Raw genomic sequence first — 25,648 nt, 5'->3', positions numbered from 1 at the left:
ATATGTTGTGTTGCTGGTGGCGAAGTCCAGTTCAGATTGCTTTTTTTGTGTTCTCATCAAAAATTTGTCTTTTCTACAACTACAAAACCCAAACAGGCTCAGCCACCTTCCTTTAATTTAGGGATGCATTCACATCAGGATAGTCCACTAGACCTGGCATAACTGAGGTCTCAGTTCTGGTTTTTAGTTGGGGGTTGCAACATACTTCCAGCCTGAGTTTGCGTTCATGCTGCACTACTCAAATAAAACAGATATTTTAAATAAGGCATTCCCCTCCTTGCCAGAGCCAACTCTGCATCAACAAAAAAAAACAAAGAAGAAAACTGACTCTATTGGTTAATAATGCGTGACAACTTCTGTTCCAATATATAAGAGCAAAACATGGGAGCTTGCAATCTTGAGTTGACCATATTTCTAACAGAACAGTTTCAACATTCTTCTACATCTGACCATTTCTCCTGGCCACAAGCATCTATCATCCCTCAGGCACACATGTTTTGGTTCTACTTATTTGCAGTGCCTTTCATTGAACCTTTAGTGCCCTTTGCAATCTAGTCCACATCTTGAATTTGGTTTAACTGAGCTGGAGTGAGACCTCTGTTTCAAGGCAGACTGCAGGTACCCTCTTTGTTTTTAATTAGTCTGCACATTCACATCCCCAAAATGAAGCAGACTTTACATGAAAACAAACTAGGATTCAAATCCTAGTCATAATGCACCAGTAGCCTGTTTGTAGCTTGGTAATGAACAGGCCTGAGCTTTTTTTTTTTTTTTTTTTTAAATGTTCTCTCCTTTGGTTGTTTTACTGTAAGCAGTTGCCTAATTCAATGAAAAAAATACAAAAAATGAATAGTGAAAGAAAATAAATAGACTAATTGTAAGCCATTGTAAAACCAAATGATGTAACCAGATGCTTTAAGTAAAAAAAAACAAAGCCATAAATGTTGTCAGCTGATAAATTTTAGCGTTCATGACAATTACTCATTTACTCCAGTATTATACACATAGTATTAAAGTGCAAGTGTTAGTGCATGTGTCTGTATGTACTTACATCCAAAGGTGTCAATAGGTTACACGTCCTGGTGATGCAGAGGTCTGTAACAGCCTGAGCAATTGCTTTCACTGCCAAATCAATACTGAACACGGCATATGGGTATGTTCCGCGTATCAGTGACTGAATTATATCAAACTTGTCTTTCTTCGTCTAACCATTGAATATTCCTTTAAGAACGAGTTGTTCTCGGTGGAACTGTTATCAAGATTGCTAAGAAACTTTACAAACTTTGACGTGTTTCCAGATTTAAGGTTGGTCCCAAAGATTGTTCCAACATCTTCCAGTTTACAAGTTTTATTGAGCACATTGTTGTCTTGTGACCAGTTATCACTTGCCACCCAAACCTTCCCTCTGCCATTGGAATTCTTGAGAAGCTTATTAAAAATGTACATCATATGGCTGGATTTGGCAAAAGACCCAATGACTTTCACTTTTTCACTTTCAGTAATGCTTTTAACTGTAGAGTCGATACTCTCATGAATTTTTTTATCTTCAAGATGCTCTGGCAGAATTGACGTGAAGGCAAAGCAGATGTTGTTCTTGGTTGCATGGTAGTGAAGGCGTTCAACTGCATAGCGACCATATTCACCATCAGTTGTTATAACACCGATCCAAGACCAATTGTGATATTTCAGAATCTCAACAATGGCACGTGCTTGGTGATCATCCTCTGGTACGGTTCTCATAAAACTTGGGAAACGGTTCTTATCACTCAGGAGACCGGAAGTTGAACCATAGCTTATCTGTGCAAATATTAGAAAAAAAAACATTAGACAAAAGACATGTTCAACAGCAACATGCATACTTACTGCATACAAATACTTATCTTTTGAATAAATGATAGAAATAATGTTTGGAAGAGTTAGAGCTATATCGTTTTTTACATGCATACAGTAAATATGATGAAACAGACTGCAGATGGGTAAACTAACTTATCACAAGTTAAAGGAAATATCTAGTCCAACTGTTTTTATATAATGTGTGTTTATTCATTATTTGTTCAAATAATTTTAAATGCTTCACAGAAAGATTGGTTCATTCATACCTGAGGAATGTTCTCCAGGTTGAGCTGCCTTGTAACTGCTATGGATATCTCTGAGTAATAGTCCCCAATAAAACAGCAAGCACAGGTGGAGGACTTTGTGTATTATCTGTAATTGTATTCCCAGAAAAACAAACAAACAAGAATTTTACAAAATACAGGTGCCTTTGTATTAAGTATTTTTAAATACATTTTTTAAATACAATTTGATGTTTCTACACCATCTGCCTTGCCAACTAACTAATTAAATTAATCAATTAATTAATTAATTAACCAATAAATAAACAACAAAGAAAAATGAATGTAGAAGGAGTGTGTGACAAACTATTCTTAATGCATTGATAAAGAAGGATCAATGGATCAAAAAGAGTTTATCAGCACAATACTAACTGTTAAGCATGGTGGTGGACGGATGATGATTTGGGTTTGTTTTCAAACAGCCAATAGATGTGGGCACCTTTTAGCCATTGAGTTAACCATGGACTCCTTTGTATACCAAAGTATGCTAGAGTTAAATGTAGCCAACCCTGAAATACGGGGTTCTGTCTTGCCCAAGGACACTTAGGTATGTTGTAATGGGAAGCTTGGAATCAATCCACAGACTTCAATAATCCCAGAGGAAAAATTCAAACATTTGAGAAGGGTCTTATATATTCTGTACATATTTTATCACATTTTACTTATTACACAACTTTGTTTTCTACTGATAATGCATATATACTGCTACTGTTTAACTTATTTTAATGAATTGGAAAATGTTAATCACACTTAATAAGATGACATTTTTATTCATTCAAATGTGTTGAATGGAACACATGATAAATGGAAAGATAATTGCAAGTCTGAATGAAAATGTCCTTGGATGTTTCAAATGATCAATGCAGTGCACAGCTTCCCCTTTTCTGCTATTTTATATCCCACAACTAATGAGCAGAAATCCCTAAAACACTTATAATGCAATTACAAATATGTGTCTGGGATGGTATATTTCTAAATTAAAAACGTGAGATCCAGGCTTGACAGTACTCACCATTTTTCCTCATGAAGGACTGGATGTTTTTTAGAGCAGGGGTAACGTCACCACAGGAGTCCACTATGCGATATCCCAGTGTGAGGTTCCCCAACTCATGCCTTTGATCCACTGCATGCACCATCATCAAGGACTGTGCCAGCCGAGCAGCACTTATCCTGTGTGGATAACCGATATGTTATAACATAAACTCTTCTTTAATGATGACATTTATCCAACTTTTATCAGGATAAAAAAAAAAAAAAAAAATTACCTGGTACAAGTCGAATCTTTGCGACTGTCATGATGAAATTCAGCACTTTCATGTATTGGGAACAGTCCTCCAATAATGATGTCACCTGAGGCGCTGGCTTCTGTTTGACTTTCAACATAGAAAAAGTGGTACGATAAACTTGAGAAAAAGATGCAATAACTTAAGAAATGTTTCATCTTCTTCTTTTTCTGGTACGCTACAGTGTTCCTGAAAAACAAGCAACTCTTAAATGCCACTTCTGTCGGTCTCTCCAGCTTTTATAAAAGACAAAGCTGTCAAACTTCCTGAACTTGATATACTACTTACCAGTTTTCATCCTCTTCCTTATTTCATGGCATGGTGTTAGTTTGCGTAGTACGCATGGAATGTGAAGGGGAAAAAAATACAGACTCTTCCTGGTGATATAATTAGACTCATCTTTACTAGTCTAAGGCAACAGAAAGATAAAGATCCGTTAACCAACTGAAATATGCTCATGTCCATGTCTTATGTTTTTATATATTGTTCATGTATTATGCCATTGTTTTTATTTTCATTTTCATTGTCTTTAAGCCCTTTTAGCTGCTTAGGAACTAAATATGAAAATGACCGTAGCTATTATCTATAACCTTGCATATTTACATGAAAACTTAACCTCTAACTAAATCTTTTCCTACATTATACCACTAAATGACACATATATCTTTAATCTTAACAAATTATTATGTTTACGAGGAAAATTGAATTTGAAAGACACCCTACTGAGCTGATGAGGATGAACTCATTTTCAATGAGAGATAGCATGTGAAAAACACTTTTTCATTGTTGATGAAGTACTTTTTCAGTTATTTATTCTCATTCAGTGTGCAAAATAGGTAAGTAATTTGGTCCCATCATGGAATATAGGTTCATAATCAACATATTTTTCATTTACTGTATGCCTTTATCTCTAACCAATCATTTCTGAAAACAAATTGAACATTTTCTTTGATGATAATAATAATAATAATAACAACAACAACAACAACAACAACAACAACAACAACAACAACAATAATAATTATAATAATAATAATGATAATAATAATCTCTTTTTGCCCATTGTATTTGAACGAATAATAAAACAAACTGGTAAGTTGGGTTCGAGGTTACTTATGTGACTCCTGTTGAATTTGTGGTAGAAAAAAAACACATTTTTACCGAAATGATATGCACTGCTTACTTCTTTATCATCTAGCTGAAACCAGACAAGAAGAAACTGCAGTTAGTTAAAAACAATTTCCTTGTAGGGCTACAGGAAGAAAGGGCTACAGGAAGAAAGGAAGATCTGATTTAATTTTTAACTGGCTTATCTTTCATGCATTTCTGTAGGCTATGTTTAAACCAGGTAAGATATGACTTGTTGGAGAGATGGCCAAGGAGTGTATGCATTTGATTGTCTAGAATGGCTCAAATTTCCATTGTTCTTGTTGCAGCAACACACAAGTGCTCAATTACAGAATAATATTGGAATATCTCAAATTACTATCCAACTGTTCAGCTGTTAGCTCCAAAGCAGTTAACATATTTATTATTATTAATATCATAACATTTGTTAAACAGGGTGTTGTAAAGTTTTTGCCACTGAAACACAATTTGAACTGAAATAAGATACTGTTAACTATAAAATATTAGCAGCTGTAATTAACCTGCTATTTGTAACAGCCTTTAAAAGGTATAATCCAGTATAATCATCCCTATACTTGACTTTTAAATATCCTGAATTATGCTGCATAGTATATTTTAACTATAACAACCCAGTTACCTAATCTAACAGTCTTTTGTTGGTAAATAATTATTGTATTTTACTTTTATCTATTACAGTTGTATGTCTATTGCTAATTTTTAACTATTAATGTTTTCAAACTTTTACTTCCACTTTTTTTTTTTTGAATGAAGCATTAAGAACATTTACCCAGGGTTTTCGTCGCACTGTGGGATTAGTGTAAGACATTTATTTAAGTGCTGTCTTTTTGGTGATTAACCATTTTAATTGATTATTTCCAATTTTGACTGCAGCTGCACAGCATTTCTGTGTATGAGTATAGCATTTATATCAGCCATTCAAAACAAAGTTGATGACAATGCATAAATTAATACTTAGAGGTGTTGCTTAAGTGGAATAATATTTCTCACCGAAAATAATCATAAATAATGAAGCAACTGAATTGCACAATTTCCTCCTTTGCCAAGATCATATCTGAATATCTCCCCACAGCGTTGAAAAATCTACTCTAAAGTCTGAAGGCCTTCTTTTGCTGTAATTAACCAATGGTTTTATTTAATCTAGTAGTATATTAGAAATCACAAGAATCACATTTGCAGTATCCATCCCAGAAACATGATAAACTGAAGAGTTCACAGCCACAATCAATAAGCACCAAAGGTAGCCTGATAAGAGGTTTTCAGATAGTTTACTAAAGGCACAGGTAATTTCTGACCCACAAATTCTCGTGTTATTAGGCCTGTGTATGTTGCCCATTAAAGGAAAGTTACTTTCGGTTTTGTGGGGTCATGTGATGACGATTGTTTCGTGCCTTTTTATGCGTTACAAGAATAAACATTTTTCATTCCCAGTCTTTATGATTGAACGTCCTAAATGTTTCACCAGACTCTTTCTACAGCGGAAAGTTAAGCTGGTGGACTGAAGGAAGCCTTAGCACGCGACACAAGTTTATTAAATTGCAGCGTCTGCGCATACGCGGAACAGAGACAGGGAAGGGAAATAGTTGGGACCACTTCTGTTAGGTAACTTGCAGTAGGAGGAAGTTTTCTTATAGATAAAAATACATATAATTAAACAAAGCAAAAGGGGCAGTGGTTCTGTCTTGCATGCTGGAAACGCATTCCGAAGCTGACAAATCCGAGCTGACAAGGAACTCAAGACACATCAACTTTGTGATTTGAGGCGGATTGTGGAGGTAAGCATACTTTTGTTTACCTCATTAGCGCGAACACAGTTTTAGAACAGCGTCTCCGACTTTTCTCTTAATTGTTTATTAAGCAGCGCAGCATTTCGCCTTACAGTCTGAAGGACTTTCAGCATGGTGGGTGTTTCTACAGCAGCTTGTCAGACCACCAAAGTGGTCAACAGCCGTTTGAGTAAACAGCCTGCGTGTTGGCATTTGGCAGCAGGAAGGCTAGTTAATACGAGTGACTGTCCCTCCGCAATGTCGCGACTTTTGTGACTCATAAAGTTGTTCTGCATTTTTGCGCACTGCTCATTACGTCGCACTTAAACTTTTATGGTCTTCCGCGTGACATAGTACGTGCTATATCTTTAACTGGAAAGACTGGGTGCGAACTCATTGATGGTTCCCGTGACCAAACAGAATTAACATGGCGTTTATGACAGAAACCACACCGTCTCATATCGCTTCCTTTGTGAAAAGCTTCTTAGTCAAGGTTTGGTCATTAAAAAAACAAACAAACACTAAAACCCACAAGCCCAATTCTGGTTCTACGCATTATATCTGTCAGAAAAAGCCACATGAGGCCTCTCAACCAAACATGGCTGTAAGTTTACAGCCAGGTTGGGATTTTAGATCGTCTCTGGTGTTCTTGATACAAATAAACTGTTCATTTTACATTTAATCATCATCAGAAAGCAGTTTTTATGCTGGTTTGCCACCTATAGCCTAAAACTAAACCATGTCATGGCCTCTTTTCAGTGCCGGATTAAAAGTGCACAGGCCCCTGGGCCCAGAGTGTTCCAGGGACCCCCTTCCCCAGCGCAACATTGTGGAAAATTTTGAATGATACAGTGTGAAATTACATTTCTAACACCTCGCAACCAGTGGTGTAAATAGTGATACACTAGACACTGTGGTGTAACTATCTGGCCTTTATGTACATTTTGTTTAATGTCCGAACTGCTGGTGTATTCCCTACGTGAGTCCTACATGGGCCTAAAAAGGGCCCCAAGTTTGCATGGGCCCCTGGGCCTGTGCCCATAATGCCCATTGGATAATCTGGCCTTGCTTCTTTTAGAGCTGAGAGGTGGGCTGACAGGAAACTATATGAAATGTTCACAAGTAATTTATTTGAATGAAATGGTCTTTCTCAAATTTATAGTTTATGTCACCATATTATTATCTTGTCATTGCACACACGCGTGCGCGCACACACTGCAATAAATATCAAGTGAGAATGACTTACAGCAGATTGTCTTTTCAGGTCCCAAACATTAATGTTGTATTGAGAATGAATGACACACAGAGGCATACATTTTTGTTTAAACTTGATTGAAAAGAGCTACTGACATTCATTTTAAGGCATATCTATCTTGAAAATATATTTCAGGTGATTCCAAATTGGATGTGTTGTCTTCATGCTGGGGTTAATTAAATACTCAGTTTAATTGATTTTGATTGTATTCATGTTTCAAACATCTTCAAATGTGTTCAGATACTGTGCTTGTCTTTCTTATGTCCAGTTGTTGATTGTGACTTCAACTTAAAAGTCACAAAAGAAAAATCTTCAAAGTTAAATACTTTTTTTATGTTTGGAATAAGGGTTGCACAGTGCTGTAGTGGTTAGCAGTGTGGCCTCTCAGCAAGAAGTTTGCTTGTTCAAACAGTAGCCTTTCTGTGTGGAGTTTGCATGTTCTTCTTGTGTATGAATGGGTTATTTTTGGGTATCCCGGCTTCTTTCCACCATCCAAAGACATGCATGTTAGGTTAGTTGTCCCTAGGAGTGCGTGTAAGCGTGAATGGTCGTTTGTCTCTCTGTGTGGCCCTGTGATGGACTGGTAACCAGGGTGTACACTGCATCTTGCCCAGTGATTGCTGGAATAGGCTCCAGCTTCCCTGTGACCCTGATTGGACTTAATAATTAAGAAAAAGGATGGATGGATGGAAGTTTGGAATATATTAGTTTGTTGAAACAAAGTTTTTATCTTTGGATATATTTTAGAAATTCAAATCAACAAAAAACAAACACTATTTTAAGGGGTCACTTCTGAAAAAAATATACCACTGTCATTCTCTGCAGACACAGTGCCGGTCCCACTTCAGTGATGTCGTTACCATGGTGGGAGACCCTGGTGATCTCAAATGGGACCTCTCCTTTTGGGTTTCTGGATAATAGCAGCTGCTTCAACTCCAACCAGAGCACCGTCCTCGCAGGCCTCAACTTTGGAGGAGTGCCACTTGTCTTGCTTCTTGACTTCTGTGTCTTTATTGTATGTTTCCTCTGTCTGCCTCTCATATAATTGAAATCAAGTGAGAGAATGCTGAATATCTTGTGACCTGAGTTAACAGAGGTTCTTCCTGTCTTGTTCTAACTGGCAGAATATATACAGTAAATATTTTCTCAGAAGCTTTGAATGTGTTAACATCATTCTCTTTAATATTATAATAGCCTAAATTAAGTTTGTCTTGCTTTGAAGAAATATATTATATAAGCACTAAATAATCTCTGCTCTTGCCACTAACAGGCGTTGCTGATCCTCTTCTCAATCATCAGAGAGAAGTTGTGGGATTATGGCCGTCTCGCTCTGGTTGCAGATAGTGAAGGGTCAGTTCAGTTTGCTTCAGGACTGAGAGATTGGGGTCAGGGCTTGCTATATTAAATTACATATATATACATTATATGGCAAGCAAGCATAATGGATATTATGACAGTCTGTAAATGTAATAAAATGTTTAAGAAATAACCTTTTTTTTTTATCAGATTCAATGAGTCAACTCATCGCTGGTATGGACGCATGTCATCCATTGTGTCCAATCAAGAGGACCTTGAATATGAATCGGTATGGTAAAGAAAAATAATCTAATCTGTCAGTTCCGTCTTCAAAATAAGTAATTTTGATGCAGAGAAAAATAACTTTTACAGACAAAAAAAGATTAATTTGGACTGATGAACTCACATCATCATTTGGAACTACATTTTAAACTAGCAAGATCTGAGGTGAATTTTTGTTCACTAATATTAAATAGTATTGAATGAAGTCTTTTTGATGCTTTAGGTATTCAGGAAATCGCATAGAGTTTTAGTGTAATTTTGGCATCATAAATGATTTCTTTCTCTACTCAGGGGTTCTGCTCATGGCTTCCTTACATCGTCAGAATGGAGTGAGTGTTATTTTTGCTAAACACCTTTGTCTCCTCTTTTTTATATAAATTACATACTAGATGTGAATCCCAATGTTTATGGTCTGCGTCTTGCTAATGAGCATGGTATGCATTTGTCTTTCAGTGAAGAAAATATTAAGGAGAGATGTGGCATGGATGCTGTTCACTACCTTTCCTTCCAGCGCCATTTGATTATCCTGCTCGTGGTCATCAGTGTCACCTCCCTCGCAATCATACTCCCTGTCAATATGACTGGAGACCTGCTGAGTAGGTTTTACATCAGGCTACACTCCATCTATAAAAAGAAAGCACAGCAAAAGATGGCATTTGCTAGTGAATACACTCAGCACTATGCAAGTTTTTTGAAGTGATGTGATATTTGTCTTTAAAAGACCCATTAGAGTGGAATGCAGTACACAGCTAAACAAAAAAAGGAAATACAAAATACCAGAACAAAAACCATGTTTCAAACAACCCACAGCGTTTCAGATACAAAACAACACGCAAGTCTAAGACGTGTGTTTCTTTCAGGAAATGATCCTCAAAGTTTTGGAAGGACGACTATTGGGAACCTTAAAACTGGGTAACTACTACAGAACTACATGATATACTTAAAATGTCTGCTTATTAAAACACAAGTTAATATTACAGAATTGCAGTTTGATTGTCACAAAATGCAGTATTTCACAGTGTCTGCCATTTTTTCCTGCTAGGAACAATCTGTTATGGCTGCACACAGTGTTTGCGGTTCTCTACCTTGTCTTCACAGTTGTGTTGCTGCGATTTCATACTTCACAAATGAAAGGCATGCGCAGAGAAACGGTGAGTCTTTCTCTGTTCAGTCTAAAAAATTTGTTGTTAAACGATGTCAACAAAGGATTATCCAATTTAGTTGTGAATATTAGTCCCCTGACTCTTGTTACATAATGGGTATGGTGTCTTTCAGAGGGCTCCCCAGTCCCCATAATGTTCAGAAAAACTAAAATAACAGTGTGGTCCAAATGCATCTAATTTAATTTTTCTATGAAGCGATGGGCTGAAGAATAAAGTTATATAACTTCCTGTTGCATGCTACATACCTGGACTGGTGCTTGACGATAATCCTTTGTCTTTATTTGTGTAGGCTAGAAACACCTTGTTCGTGTGTTCAGTCCCCAAATCAGCAACAGAGGAAGATGTAACGACCCACTTCACGTGAGCGAATAAAACAAATAAACATTAGTTTTATCAGTTTATTCAAATGTACTTTTTTTTGTCCAGATCAGTGTTAGCTTGAATACAGTAGTTACAACTTGCTCCACGCCTCATTGGTAGTTCTGGTTGTCCACAGAGAGGCGTATCCTACCTGTCAAGTGTGTGCTGTGACGTTGGGCTACGATGTGGCCAAACTTATGCACCTTGATAAAGAAAGGTGAGTAAGCAAAAGTTACTCTTTCAAATGTGATGGTTTTCCTCTGTGTCGGCAAACATGCTATCATAACCAAGTAAGTAGGGCCAGAAAGAGTATTAGGGCCACAATGAGAAAAAATAGTGTCAGATTATTATTTTTTTCCTCTGCTTCACTAGAGAATAAAGTCGAAATGACCAGAATTAAGGTGAAACATAGTTTCAAGAATGAAGTCGAAATTATGAGAATGAAGTCGAAATGACGAGAACAAAGCCGAAATACTAATATTAAAGTCGAGTTTTCAATATGAATTTGAACAGCTTTAAAACACAATGCCTTGTGTCTGACACAAGTGTATTACCTACTCACTTTTACATCAAGAAGTTGCATGCACACACGTAGCCTACACGGCATGCGGTCACTCGGTCTTTTTTTTTTTTTATATACTTTTATTCTCATTTCAACTTTATTCTCGACATTTTGACTAAAATCTTGAAACTATATTTCTACTTTGTTCTTGTCATTTCGACTTTATTCTTGTCATTTCAACTTTATTCTCTAGTAAAGCAGAGGAAAAAATAAGAATCTGACACTATTGTTTTTTTTCTCATTGTGGCCCTAATACTCCGTCGTAGATAAAGCCATAATTTCTGCATATGTCGTTGTTTCCAGTAATGAATGTTTATGTGTCATCAAAAAAAAGAAACATGCACAAACCTCACATACTGTAGATTTTTTTATTTCTTTTTACTGATAAAGCTTGTTTTAGTTATATGACCCAAACTTTATCTTGAGGCATATTTTGATAGCCAGACTGGATTGCTCTATATATTCAGTTCATAGCAACTCAGTCTGGAGTCCCTCTCCTTCATGAAGACTTGCATCGGTCTTAAACAAACCAGCCACTCTGATTGGTTGATCTGAGGAGACTCTTGCCTCTTGCCTTGCGTCACCATGTATTCTTCAAAACATTCAAGATGGTGCACGGACGTAGTGGGAGTTTGGTTCTTTTTGCACTAAGATTAGGTTAAAAAAGCAACACCAAGTTGCCAATCCCGCCATATAGCCTCAGATTTTTACAGCAAAAACGACACAGGTTATTTATGTTTTCTGTTCTATGCGCCATGTTTATTTTCTTATGTTGCGTTCGCTCTACTAAACACTTCTGGATATTGTAGGCTGTCGCTTTACTGACGTCATGTCTGCCATTTTTCTGATTGGTTTACTCCGCGCTTGTTTGTCCCCAGACTCTACGCTGGTAACAGCGATAGAGTCTGGCTTGCCATGCTAAAATTTTTACTTTTTTGTTACAAAATTGAATGTTTTAGATTTTGTGCAATTCATTTCACATCATTTGAAATGTAAAACTGTGATCTCATTAAATGCCTATGTATGTTTTATACATGTAAAAATGGCCAGAACATAGTTTGATTTTGTTGAAGTTTTTCTCCTATGAGAGTCTTTCTATTTATTCATTTTTTTCATCCTAGGATGCGAGCTGGAAAAAACCTGCGCTACTACGAGCGTGTACTAGAAAAATCAGGGAAACGGGAGCTTTTCAACCCCCATTTTTGTGGCTACATCTGTTGTTGCCCCAGCTGTGAGAAGGTGAGACTGTTTGGATGATTTAACAGTTAGTTTAAAGCTTTAGGTTGTAAGTTTAAATGAATTGCAAAACAAATTTTGAATGGAATGTGCATTTGGTAAAGCTGCAAAGCGGTAAATATTTCTTTAAACTGAAAAAGTTTAATCGGCGGCTCTGCACAAAAAAAGTGAGCCACTTGTTTCTGATTATTCTCTGTTGGTGTTCTTGCAGGTTGATGCCATAGAGTATTACAGTGCAAAAGAAAAATGCCTACTGGAAGAAGTGAGACAGGAGGCAGAAGAAGTGCCACAGCACCCTCTGGGGATTGCTTTTGTCACCTTACAGACAGAGGCTATGGCCAAGTAGTGAGTTGTCTTTGTTGATCATTGTGTACTGCCTTTAAAAAATTAGGATCAGACTTTGTCAACATTACATTGATCCAAACAAATACATAATAATTCATTTGGTTTTATGGGCAAAGTTTTCATGAAGTTCTTTATTATTGGTGCACCAAGTAGGCATAATGTATGTGTCAGTGTTTTCTAAAAGCAAAAGTATCCTGTGGAGAGACTATCCTTTGGCATGAACACAACATGTTTTACTCAATTTCATTGTCACAGCATGACTTTTTATTTTTATTGTGAAAAGGCCTTTTTTGTGACTGTTTGTATCAGTCAGCTGGTTAATGTATATTTCTAACCACTGCTGTTCACACACCACAGCATTCTGAAAGACTTCAATGCACTTGAGTGTGGTAGGACGAGCTGTGGTTGTGGGAGGGAACCCCAACCATCATCTAAGAGCAAAATGCTGAAAGTGAACAAGTGGCGGGTCAGCTTTGCACCACATCCCAAAAGTGTGTATTGGTAAGATCTGAAACAGCAACCTTTATGTGGTTGTCTTCCCTGCAGATCATCTGACTTTCAGTAATGCCCGAATAAGCAGTAATTTAATATCATCATTAATTCATTGTGAGTGGAATCATATGCTGTTTGACAGAATATTTCTGTAAAAGTGAATGATTCCAATTAAAGTACATTTAAAAAAAAAAAAAATGTGCAGAATGTCATAGATAATAAAATAATCTTTCCTTTTAGGAGCTATATTAGTATAATAGAATAATTCTGAATATTGCTGTCACCAGAGGTGGCAATTCCTGGTTCAGAAAGTAAAAGTCCTGCCATGTTTTTGGATCTACCTGTACATTTAGAACAGGCGTTTTCACTAACAGGATCGTTTACCTGGCAAATAAACTCTCCTCATTAAATTCAGCTCGTTTGATGTCAGGTCGGAACAGCTGCCGGACAGGACTTTTACTTTCTGGACCAGGAATTGCCACCTGTGGCTGTCACCATTTTCATCTAAAGAGCTTGACACAGAAACATTGTGTGACAGCCTGTGATAGGCCAGAGAATTTCATTCTAATGGATTAATTACAGAAGTTTCTACAAACGAATGCTTTAAAAATGAGCACGACAAAACACTGCCTTTGCATCATCTTTCTTTTTTGTGTGACTTCCCTCTTTTTCTTATTCAATAGGGAAAACCTCTCCGTGCGAGGTTTTTGCTGGATTTTTCGCTGTATGATGATAAACGTCTTCCTTTTCATTCTGCTCACCTTCCTGACAACTCCAACCATCATTATAAACACCATAGACAAATTCAACGTGACTAAGCCCATCTACTATCTTAATGTGAGTCTGACTCATAATTAAATAAGGTTAGTCGTAAAAGTTTCTAATTGTAAAGCAGCTTTATTAATTTTCTTTCTTGTCCCTAGAGCCCCATCATCAGTCAGTTCTTCCCAACTCTTCTGCTGTGGTCCTTCTCTGCCTTGCTGCCTACGATAGTGTACTATTCTACACTAGGGGAAGCACACTGGAGCAGGTATGACACACGCAAAGTCATCCCAAGTCCACTGAATGGTTTCTGTCAGTGGAGCTAAATAATTTTATTTCCATGGGTTTCATGCTTTAGGTCCAGTGAGCAGCTGAGCATGATGCGCAAGTTGTACTTCTTCCTTCTCTTCATGGTACTCCTTCTTCCCTCGCTTGGACTCACCAGGTAATTTCCATGACTTTCATTTTGGAGGAGCAACGACTTACCTAGACTTTTCTTGAACACTTAAATAGGAATATCAGTTGTTGGTTGCATAAAGTATGCAATTGCAGAACTTAAGAGTGAAGAGGCACGGATCATTTTCAGCTTAGTGACAAACTACCCAGTTGCCTCCACCTCTGTCAAGTGTGCCTTTTTTTCTGTCCCTGTTAGTATCCAGGTGTTTACAACAGAATACCAAATGTGCCATTCAAAAGAGAAGTTTTTCCCCTAAAAGAGTAGATGAACTTGACATTGCTAGATTCAAGAGAATCCTGTAGTAACTTTTCTACTTTTTCTTTTGTTTGTTTTTTCCACATTAGCCTTGCAGTGTTTTTCCGTTGGCTGTTTGATAAGGAATTTCTCAGTGGTGGGAAACTAAGATTTGAGTAAGTAATGCTTGTTTTGATGACCTTTTCTTTTTTTCCCCCTGTATACTTGCATTCAATACACTGACCTATGATTTGTAAGTTTAATGCTATAAATCTATCTTTTAAAAAATGAAGACTCCTAATTCAGATAATAAACATTATTACAACATTTCCACACATAGTCAGTTTATTAACGTCTAAGACTATACATCATACATTTTTTCTTTTGGCGGGGGGGGGGGGCGTGAGGGTTGTTTTTTTTTAGTGTCCAATGTTTTTTTCAGAGAATAGTTGTCCATGTCTTCTGAGGTGGTGCCATTTCATTTACAGCTGTTTCACTAACATAACAAATGTTTCTTTACCTTTTAGTTAATTTCAGCTCTCTTTACTTTCCATTTATCAGGTGTGTGTTTTTACCTGATCAAGGGGCATTTTTTGTCAACTATGTGATCGCAGCCGGCCTGGTGGGCTCTGGCATGGAGTTGCTGCGGTTGCCAGGGTTACTGCTTTATACCATACGTATGATGCTTGCTCGCTCTGCTGCTGAAAGGAAATATGTCAAACAGGTTTGTAGGAACATTATCTGATTTGCTCTCTCATGCTTAGATGGTAAATAACTCAATTGTTGTTTTGTTAGGTTTTATTATTATTATTATTATTAATATTATTATAAATTGATCTTTTAGAAGTGTCCATGAAATCATACAGGGATTTAATGTTTACAGTAAAGGCCAAGTCATGGGTGTGTAAACAAATGATTCAAACAGTGTTTATTAAAAATATATATCAAACACTTCCAACAAACTTGATTTATACTCTAAAATTCTCTTCCTTTAAGCATATATTTTGAAATTGTAAGATACGCAGAAGAATATTTAAGCTGTAGTTTTATCAACCTTGCCTTGACAACTCAGCTATGTGAGATGATTTCTGTTTACAGAACCAGGCCTATGAGTTTGAATATGGAGCTATGTATGGCTGGACTCTCTGTGTGTTTACTGTCATTATGGCATACAGCATCATTTGCCCTATAATTGTGCCTTTCGGTGAGTAGTTGTTTGCAAAGCCAAAATGTTATCATTTTTTGTGGAATCCTCACTCCATTTTCTGTTACTTATGTCTGTACTTTAATATTCTGTCAGTCACTTCCACAGTATGATTAGTAATTACTTTGTGCTTTGACTCCATCAGGTCTCCTTTACATGTTGCTCAAGCACCTGGTAGACAGACACAACCTCTACTTTGCTTACCTGCCAACCCGCCTTGACCGCCAGGTTCACCTGGCAGCTGTTAATCAAGCTCTGGCTGCACCAATCATCTGCTTGATATGGCTTTACTTCTTCTCTGTCCTCAGAGCAGGTTAGAAAAAAATGTGTGTTGAAATGAAAGAAAGTGAAGCTTATGTTTGTACATTTTCATGTCTTTACCGTGAAAAAATGTCTTTAAATGGCTTGGAAATAACATAATGGAAATCTGTGAATGTGGTTATCAAATGTGGGCTACATCTCCACCATGAAATGAAAACGAGCTGTGGAGGAGTTCCCATCCTCCGACTGATAGAGTAGGCAGTAGAGGCTCACATCTGCTTGCACAGCCCAAGGCCAAGTCTCAACGGCTTGCTGTTATCTCTTTTTTTTACTCTACTTGGCCGAGTCCCAGCAGACAGTAGCTAGTGGCCACTCGCTCTGCCAAGCCCAGACCCGACAGCAAGTGACTGCTCACTCAACTTGGGGGCAGCTGCTAGTCCTCTCTGCAACTGGTTCTCTATAATGATTCTTTAAAGTTAAATATTGATGAGTTCAAAATCTGCTAACTATCTGTAAACTATTCATTCTGTTTGTACAGTACGAAGCGCTGAACACGTATGAATTTGTTATTCTCCATTTTATATGTTCTCTATAAACACACAAATAACTGAATTTGAAAGAGACTAAAATAGATTTGGCTGTTTATTGACAAAGGTATGCGATTTAATATGATATAACTCACATACATGGATAAAGTGTGTAGACCCTCAAAATATACTTTAGCAGTATATCTAAAAGAAATATTGGAGTCAGATTGGGTGTTTTCTTTTTATAGTTCATTTAAATCTTAATTGGATTAAACAAACAAAAACATAACCTGTTTTAAAATAATATATTTACATTTTATTAACATCTCATTAATGCCCAAAGATAACAAATGTATGTTATGGCTTTTTAAACCAAGCCAACAATTCTGACTTTTGTGCAAAGTCAGTCCCTGTTTAAATGACTTTTTGGCAACTTCTGTATACCTAATATGTTTCAGGTGTGTCAGTCAGAGAGATCATTCTGATCTGTTTTCTATTTTCTTCTATAACCAACATCACTCCCAACAGTTCTCACCAACCACAACTCTGAACTATTCACAAACCTTCATTGTGAGTGATTAAAAAAAATTAAATACAGCCAACACTTATTTATTTATTTATTTTTCGTCTTCTCCGGGTTTTCCTTGTTTAAAACTGCCTCTGGTGAAGCTGGTGACACAAAGATATCCAACAAGGGGGGTCCTTTTGCTTCCACTTGGTATTGACGTCAGTTTGGCGTACAAGAGCCCAAAGTCTACATCTTTTTCCTCAATTAGTATAGGGAGATCTATACATATGCAAATGACTCCCTTTGCTCCTTGCCTGTAGCTGGCCTTCAGTCTGGCTCTTCATGTGTGAACAATCCCAGTCATTGTCATCCATCCGTTCTCCTGTTCCAATTCGGGACACAGAACGCCAAGTCACAGAGCTGAATTGTTTGTTTTAGCAACCTAGAGGGAGAACACAGGCCTTAATTTTTTAAAAGAACATGACCTGATTCCTGCAAAAAAAAAAAAAAAAAAAAAAGCCCCAAAAGTTGTTAAGGAGCTCAGAACTTTGCCTGCTGACAACTTTTGTTATTTATTTGTGTAATTACACTTTAAAAAAAAAAAAAAAAAAAAAAAAAAATATATATATATATATATATATATATGTGTGTGTGTGTGTGTGTGTGTGTGTGTGTGTGTGTGTGTGTGTGTGTGTGTGTGTGTGTGTGTGTGTGTGGAGGAGGTGAAAAGCACAGGTGATTAACCATAATTTCTGCCCTATGTGTCTCTGTCAGCAATAATTTATAGTTCTGCATGATTAATAATTTACTGCCAGTCTCACAACTGTGTAAATGCATGCAGTTATTTCGCTTTAGGGACGCTCAAAGGATTTCGGCTGCTCTAAGTAAAACTGTAGGAGTTTAAAAGAAAAACAAAGAGAGACTACTTCGAGCAGCAAATGCAGTTTTAGAGCCTGTTATTATATTGTCATATCTGGATTACACATTGATTTTGAGTTTGTACCATGTGATGGTGTAAATATTTCACCCATCCTAACATTTTGTGCCCTTGACAGTCACATATGCTGTTTATATATGACATGCAAAGATCTGAAAATGTCTTCTTCAGCTCATATTACAGAAAATGGACAATTCTTAAGGGTTAATTAATTTCATGTAATATCAAAGTTAAATGCAATTGCAATGTTTAACAACAAACCTTGAGTCCATTGTTTGAAATCTTTGTATGTGGGCTCTGTTACAGGGTTTTGGACTTCCACGTCTCTGTTCACCTTGGTGGTGCTGTGTATCACAGTAGTCGTCTGTGTCAGCTTCACCTGCTTTGGCCACTTTAAGTACCTCAGTCCACATAACTATGCAGTGAGTATTTGTTCATGAATATGCTGTTTTATCCATGTTGCCTTTCACACTGAACGATCATGTTGTTTGTATTATTTTCAGGTCAAAGAAGAGGACGAGGATACAGTGGAGGGAGTGGAAGAAAACACAAGGGTACTGTACTTGTGGCTGTTCTTTGGCAAATTCCACTGCATCAATAAAGACCAAACATGTTTCAGATATGCGTTAGGCCTGACAGAAAGTTAACCTCTATGTGTTTATTAGTTGCATGACCTTGTTGGTCATGCTTCTGATGTTAGTCATTAACGATTAATGACTTCCATCATGGCTGGTTGTTTCTGCTCAGCTGGCACATAAATGACAACTGCATTAAAGTGACACAGCAAATTAGGAGATTACAAAATAGAGCATTAAAATAGAAAAGTAGAATGGAGCCCTTGTTGGTAACTATTAAGTCGTTAAGTCTTGGAATTGGAAGAGGAGTATCTGATGTAGATTTTCGGGATCTTTATCTGTCTTTTATTTTTTACATTTGTTTGTAAAACAGAAAAAATGCATATTATAAACTCACATAACAGTGCATGTATTTTCAATTCTATATTTCTTCTCCTTGCTTTGTTTTTACAGGTTTACCTTCCCAGAGTGCTTAATACCAAATCTCCTGCCCATACCCCACAGGGATCTAAACATCAGCGCTTTTACGGCTCTACAGAGGATAGCCCAGTGCATGGCTTTAGCGCAGCAGAGACCAGCACATCAGATGCTTGACGTAATGTATTTCAGCAGTTGGAAGTCAAAGAAGCTTTGGCCCCTGATTGTATAAATATGCTTCCTTCACACATCTGAAGACAGAGTGTACTAGTGAATCCCAGTGGATAAAGGTTGAGATGGGATAAAAGTTGAAGGTTGTAATGAAAACAGTGTTGATCTAAAAGAAAAAAAAAATCTTATTTTCATTTTTTTTTTTTATATATATATTTGAATGACTACTTTGCTTCTGTGCAGTATAGAAAGTACAATTCTTTGTGACTTTTCTGATAAAGACTAATTCACAAGGAAATCTTTTACCAAAACCACAGATACCAAAGAGCTGGACTATGGGGATGTTTCGTCCCGTAGACCTCCTCATAGTGCTTCTTTTATTGCCATACCATCTGCCATAGAAACAACTTGTGTACTTTTTCTCTTTGTTTAAAAAAAATTGATACATATAAAGTTAGTTTATGACTGTGGCAGGGGTATAGCCACAAAAAGTGTCTTTTTATGGCCATTATATTTGCTGTTTTATAAGGTTGAACAATGATGCTGTTGTAATGAATGTGAATTTGTAACAGGTCACAATTTTTGTGCATCTTATGCAATTATTTTTTTGCACCTTTTTTAAAATATCTATTTTATGGGAACTACATGTTTAAATTTAAATGGGTTGCTTCTGATAGGAAGAGCTTAATCTTTGTAGATTGTGAACAAGAGTTATTAATCCAAGCTGATGTTTTGTAAGCAAACATGAGAAAACTACTCAACACCTCATGAGCTTGTCTTACCATTAGGGGGCACTGTTGTACTACAGTGAGGTCATGCAACATCTAAAATATTCATAAAGCAGTTACAAAAAGGTCAAATGCACAATGTTGCATTGAGGATTTCTAACTTATTCTGACATTGCCATGAACTAGTTTACTGGGTGACAAGTCCAGCAGCTCCACCTCCTCACCTGATCCTTCACCATTGTCTCCTTTTCTGTTCCCTTTCCTTTTTCTTGCTCTCATTCTCCTGCCCTTTTCCCCTTTCTCACCACGGTACCTGCCTCAGCTGGGAAACACCACTGTTGTTAAATAAAAGCCTTTTAGGGTGCTACAAAGATTAGCACAGTTGTTAGATTTGGGTAATGAAGTGCTACGCTATCACATTAAGGTTTGGAACTTTGGTGAAAGGAGAAGTTTGGACAAGGCTCAGTGTTGCTCTTAAGGAAGCTTGGAGAAGCTCTTGAAAAACAAAAACCAGTTCAGGAACAGTAACTGATAAAGAGGTCTGTCATTACTTTGAGACATACTAGCTCAAGAATGCAATTCACTTTGCAGCTTTAATGTTTTCACATTCACGATGAGGCTTTCCATACAGTCTTCTTTACCTGTATACATACAAGTATTATGCAAGCATAAAACTGATTTAAAAAAACAACTTTCATTCTTAGTCAACTGTATGTTTAGTTTGTGGTCACAAAAAAGTTAAAGACCTATTACAATCCTTTATCTCAATACAAATCTTAATGGTAAAATATAGTGAACAAAGGTCAATGACTGTCCTTTACCCCTGATGTCTTTCAGAGATCTCACATTCCAAAAGTCTCACTTGTTTACTCTTTCAAGTAGAATTGTATCAAGTGTATGTGATGAAGCAATAAAGACTCTGTTCATAGTGTTACATGATCTCCAGTGTACTGAAAGTGATCATGCACTCCATAATAAAACTTATTTTTGATTAAAATCTAATAATCAGACAAACGCTGCATGACTCCTAAGAAAAGAAATCTGGAACTGGATCTGAACAGGCAGCTCAAGAAAATTACATGAGAAAGCTGTCCAGGGCCAGGATGCGGTATTGCTAATAACTTGCAGATATTCTCATGTGGCTTTAAGGATGAGAGTTTAATGTCAGACACCTGATATACTGTCTCTGCTTTGTGCATATAATGCATGGTCCCTGCAGGAGAAACTTCCTCTGTGGAGCAGAAGTAATATAGATGTTAAAGCTGCAAGATCCTGGGAAGCAGCTGTGTAGAACAGCTAGACTTGCACTGTATGTCTTTCCAAAACCACACTTCAAACTCTGACCCAGTGTTAAACACCACTAATTCACTGGCTTAGCTTCAGCCCACATGGTCCCCAACGTCAGCGTATGGGCGTGTGAAAGTCTGATCCGATGACATGCAAACTGGGATTGGTTTCGTGGCATCTCATGTACAAATAATTCTCTGAAATGTTGAGACATACACATGTTGTTTATTTGTACACATAAGTGCAATATTCAATTCCTTAAAACTCCTTTAAATTGTTAAAACTTGGCATTAATAAATGTATTTTTCCTGGGTGATTTCTTAAAAAGGAACTATATAATATATAAATTACAGGGGGGAATAAAGAAAATATCATTGTGGGGAAAAAAAAACTCATTTAAATCCAGATAAGTATTGATTCAACTATTCAAATATTTTACTATAAAATGCTGATTAAAATGCAAATAATAGCCATATACAATGACTTGCAAATAATTAAAGTCATACGTTAACTTGAAAAAAGTGTGAAAATGATCAAATCTTGAAATAGAAAGCTAATATAATTTTTTTCTTTAACTGTTCAGAAAATGGACAATTCTAATTGCTGCAGTTGCCAGGGTTACTGCTTTATACCATACATATGATGCTTGCTTGCTCGCTCTGCTGCTGAAAGGAAATATGTCAAACAGGTTTGTAACAACATTGTCTGATTTGCTCACTCATGCTTAGTTGGTAAATAACTCAGTTGTTGTTTTGTTAGGTTTTTATTATTATTATTATTATTAGTAGTAGTAGTAGTAGTAGTATTATTAATTTTTATCATCATATCATCATCATTATTATTAGCATCAATATCATACACTACCAGTCAAAAGTTTGGGCTGAATTTCCCACTGGATATATTGGGACACTGTGTCAAAACCTTTTACTGCTACTGTACACTAAGTCTGAGACTTGAAGAATAGTGCTTATAATTAAATAGCTTAGAATTCTTGGATGATACATGACATCAAAAAAATTCAAAGAAACTGATAGATTGCCCTTAACCATACATTATGCAGCCTTAAAATCACTACATCTTTCCAAAGTGTTTTTGAAAACTAGTGTTTCTGAGCCTAGTTCATATCTGCATCGGCAAACGCCACTCCATCATGCAAAGAACGGTATTTATAAACAATATCCAGAAATAGCACTGTCCTCTGTAAGCCTGAGGGGTTTTTTTTTTTTTAGAAGGAATGAGATGAAGAAAAAAAAAAACCATGTGGTTTGCTTAATTAAAATTTTGTGAAATTATGTACACTGCAATTAAAACCTTTCAAATGCAAGATTTTTACAGTCTGATGTCTAGGCGTTGCATTAGTGTGCACAATACTGGATAACTTGCTCATCTGTGAAGGTATCCTTACCAGTGAACTACACTATTAGTCAAAAGTTTGGACACACTTTCCCCATTATATCCAATGAGAAAGTGTGCCCAAAATTTTGACAGGTAGAGTATGAAGCTTCTGGACCAACATAAGCTGCCATCCAGACAGCACCATTTTAAAAAAGCAGTAAGCAGTAATATGTATATATAGTAATATGTAAGCAGTACAACTTCATATTAAAACAACAGGGTTTTGTCGTAAAAATCAATGTGCTTAACTGGCACGTCTGCAGTCCCAACCTGCAGTCCAGAATATAGTGACCTAGAAAATTATTTTAAAAAAGCCCCCATAATATTTAGCACTTGATTGAATCATTAGGTTTGAACATTTTGTGGGCACAGAGGTCAAATGAAATGGCACTGATTTATCCAGAAAGGTATTAGTAGCATGCACAATACACCTTTCTTTAGAGAAAAATATTTATGCAGGGGTAATCTAAAACCTCTGTGTAGGTGTGACAACCACTGAACTCAGTGCCCTAGATTCATTCATAGTATTGTTTTGTCTGTGCTTTTGTATAGCACAGACACTATTATTTAGTCACCTCACTCTTTCTCCCTCAGTATTCACTTAATGCTGCACTCCCAGGCCAGTGAACTTAAGAAGGGACCACTATTTGTGTGCATGTGTGTATCAAATAAGGATTAAACCCATTTAGGGTTCTGGGGTTTTGGGGTCAGATTTCCTCCTTGTCACCACTAAGATCGATGGATGTGACCTCTGACCAATCTGCTCCAATTTGTATATAAACATAGCAGTGACCAATCACTGCATCGCGTGGGATTGTGCCAACCAATGAGCAGCCCTCCGGTAGTATCATGCTCCGTGGCACTCCTATCTTTTGTCCGTCAGGATTACTGCCATGGCAACGCTGGCCGCCTGGGAGGTGAGTTTCCCAGAGCAGCAGGACAAGGACAGAAACAGACCGCCTCAGTCCAAGTCTTACTTCCTTCCAGGGCCAATGGGGTAAGAAGTGGAGTAGTGTGTATATGTGTGTGTCAGTCTGGAAGTCCAAAACTTCCTCCCATACTGCCAACTCTAATGAGGTGCCATCCTGAGCCACAAGCTCAGAGTGTGTTTGTCTGTGTGGGTGAGTAGGTGGGTTGGTGAGGGGCTGTCCTTGTGTGTTCTCTTCTGTGTGGGGTACTCTGTAAAAAAGTCACCCCACTCTCCCTCCCTTTTCATTTGGTGGACTACATTAGCCAGAAGGGAGGGCCAGGCAGCTGAAATCACCGCTGCTGATGAAGCATGTGACTCTGGACCGAGGCGCCTTTGTTTGGACAATTACAGCCAACACAGAAAATGTCGCGTGACATGGGAAAAGAAAAGCATGGAGATGAATAGACATTGGGAATAATTAAAAGATGAATGACTGTTTTGTAACTGCTTTTCTTCTGCATCGGGGTCTTAAAGTTCCACACTTTTTAACTCATCTTTCATACCGTATTGGCTTTGATGTGTTGCCAAGCCAATGTATTTGGATTTGGCTTTGGATTAATGAATTGTAAACTGAAACTACATCAAATTACAAGCCTCAACACTTGATTACATGCAATACATGTTCCTTTCCTTATGAGGACAGATTAAATGGATACCCTACTAGTTATTATGTAAGCAACAAAAAGTAAGGGCATTTGTGTTTGGTTGAGTATGTCTTTGTAGTAACAGTACTCAGTAATAAGTGTTATACTGTTGGGAAGCTTCTTTATTGGTGTTTCAAATTGTGCCACATTTCTGAGGAATATGCATTTATGGGATGAGCAGCAGAGTTTAGTACACGAGTTGGATGAAAAACTTTTCAAATCTTCTCTGCCATTGTACACTGTGCAATGAATGGTCAATGCACTAAAATTACCAGTACTAATGTACTATAGCACTAGAGTAAAAAAACAATTTCTGTTTCAATAAGGTAACTTTCAAAAGATTAACTTTGTATGATTCCATTTAATTTATTTCAACTGCACCAATGCACAGCATGCTGTAAAATAATTTAAAGGCACTTTAGTTGCAATAAAATACTATTAATTTGAATTCTTTCATAATCCATAATAATACATCTTATTAATTTGGTCCATTATAAATCAGTTCAGTTCAGCTCTTCATAACTGTATACATATTTTGCCAATTTATAAATGGTTTAAATAGCAAAAGAGTAACTGATTGCTTTGAAACTTAAATTTGAGTAAAGTTCCCCGTCCAGAACTTGCATAAGGGGCTTCTGGGAAATTTAATTAAGTCTTGGGATCTAAGTTGGGTGGTATTGGTATAAACTGGGAATTCTTTTTGTGATTTATGGTCATTGTTAGGTGTCTGGGGCCCTGTTTATAAACTATAGACAACTTTTTTCAAAATGTACTTTGATTGAATGTATTTGTATTTGAACTGACTTGTAAAATAAAGGAAAACAAGGTTGATTCCTGTGGAAGAAGAACTCCTGTGCATCATTACGTGACCTCCTGCAGAACCAAACAGAAAAGTGATGGCCAAATCCTTCAAACTGTTGAGAAGTGAAAGGAAAACACAATAATATACACATAATCTTACCAGGACAGAGAGACCTGCAGGGGCAATGAACTTATTTATGATGAAAATAACCACATATATATAAAGTGAAGAGAGAAATGTAAGGAGAGTTCCTCAGTGGATCAGAGGAGGTCCCCTAGCAGTATAGGCCCAAAGCTATGAAACATATGTATGAATGACCTGAGCCAGCAGCAGCTATAAACAAAAAGGGAAGTTTTAAGTTTTAATCTTAATGGCAGAGGGAATGACTGCCTCTCAATACTAAACTGGCATCTGTTTCCACGAGACGGTCCCGATAGCTGAAGGCTCCTTTCCCGCTCTACTTTTAGAA

The 25,648-nt window shown here is 37.0% G+C and overlaps 1 protein-coding gene and 1 pseudogene across 2 annotated transcripts; one reads left to right on the top strand and one right to left on the bottom strand.

The window, feature by feature from the left end:
• Positions 1-1,024: 1,024 nt before the first annotated feature.
• LOC306767203 (G-protein coupled receptor family C group 6 member A-like) lies at positions 1,025-6,343 on the bottom strand (annotated as a pseudogene). Its single transcript has 4 exons — positions 6,339-6,343; positions 3,127-3,284; positions 2,100-2,205; positions 1,025-1,797 (listed from the first exon to the last, which is right to left on the bottom strand). The product of its transcript is annotated as a G-protein coupled receptor family C group 6 member A-like (transcript).
• On the top strand, positions 6,135-20,986 carry tmem63a (transmembrane protein 63A). The gene is made up of 23 exons (XM_079256037.1): positions 6,135-6,318; positions 8,390-8,579; positions 8,835-8,914; positions 9,071-9,149; positions 9,434-9,471; positions 9,596-9,738; positions 10,003-10,054; positions 10,185-10,293; positions 10,595-10,665; positions 10,802-10,882; positions 12,349-12,466; positions 12,675-12,808; positions 13,166-13,309; positions 13,984-14,137; positions 14,224-14,330; positions 14,421-14,507; positions 14,864-14,929; positions 15,315-15,477; positions 15,852-15,957; positions 16,103-16,270; positions 18,497-18,612; positions 18,694-18,744; positions 19,219-20,986. Exons 2-23 carry the CDS (start codon positions 8,415-8,417, stop codon positions 19,357-19,359), a joined length of 2,373 nt encoding a protein of 790 aa, XP_079112163.1. The 5' UTR covers positions 6,135-6,318; positions 8,390-8,414; the 3' UTR covers positions 19,360-20,986.
• Positions 20,987-25,648: the final 4,662 nt, after the last annotated feature.

The sequence above is a fragment of the Telmatherina bonti genome (genome assembly GCF_933228915.1).
Source record: "Telmatherina bonti genome assembly, chromosome: 16".
In the NCBI taxonomy this organism is placed as follows: Eukaryota; Metazoa; Chordata; class Actinopteri; order Atheriniformes; family Telmatherinidae; genus Telmatherina; species Telmatherina bonti.
Note: the sequence above shows the minus strand (reverse complement) of the source record. Positions and strands in the feature narration are given on the sequence as shown.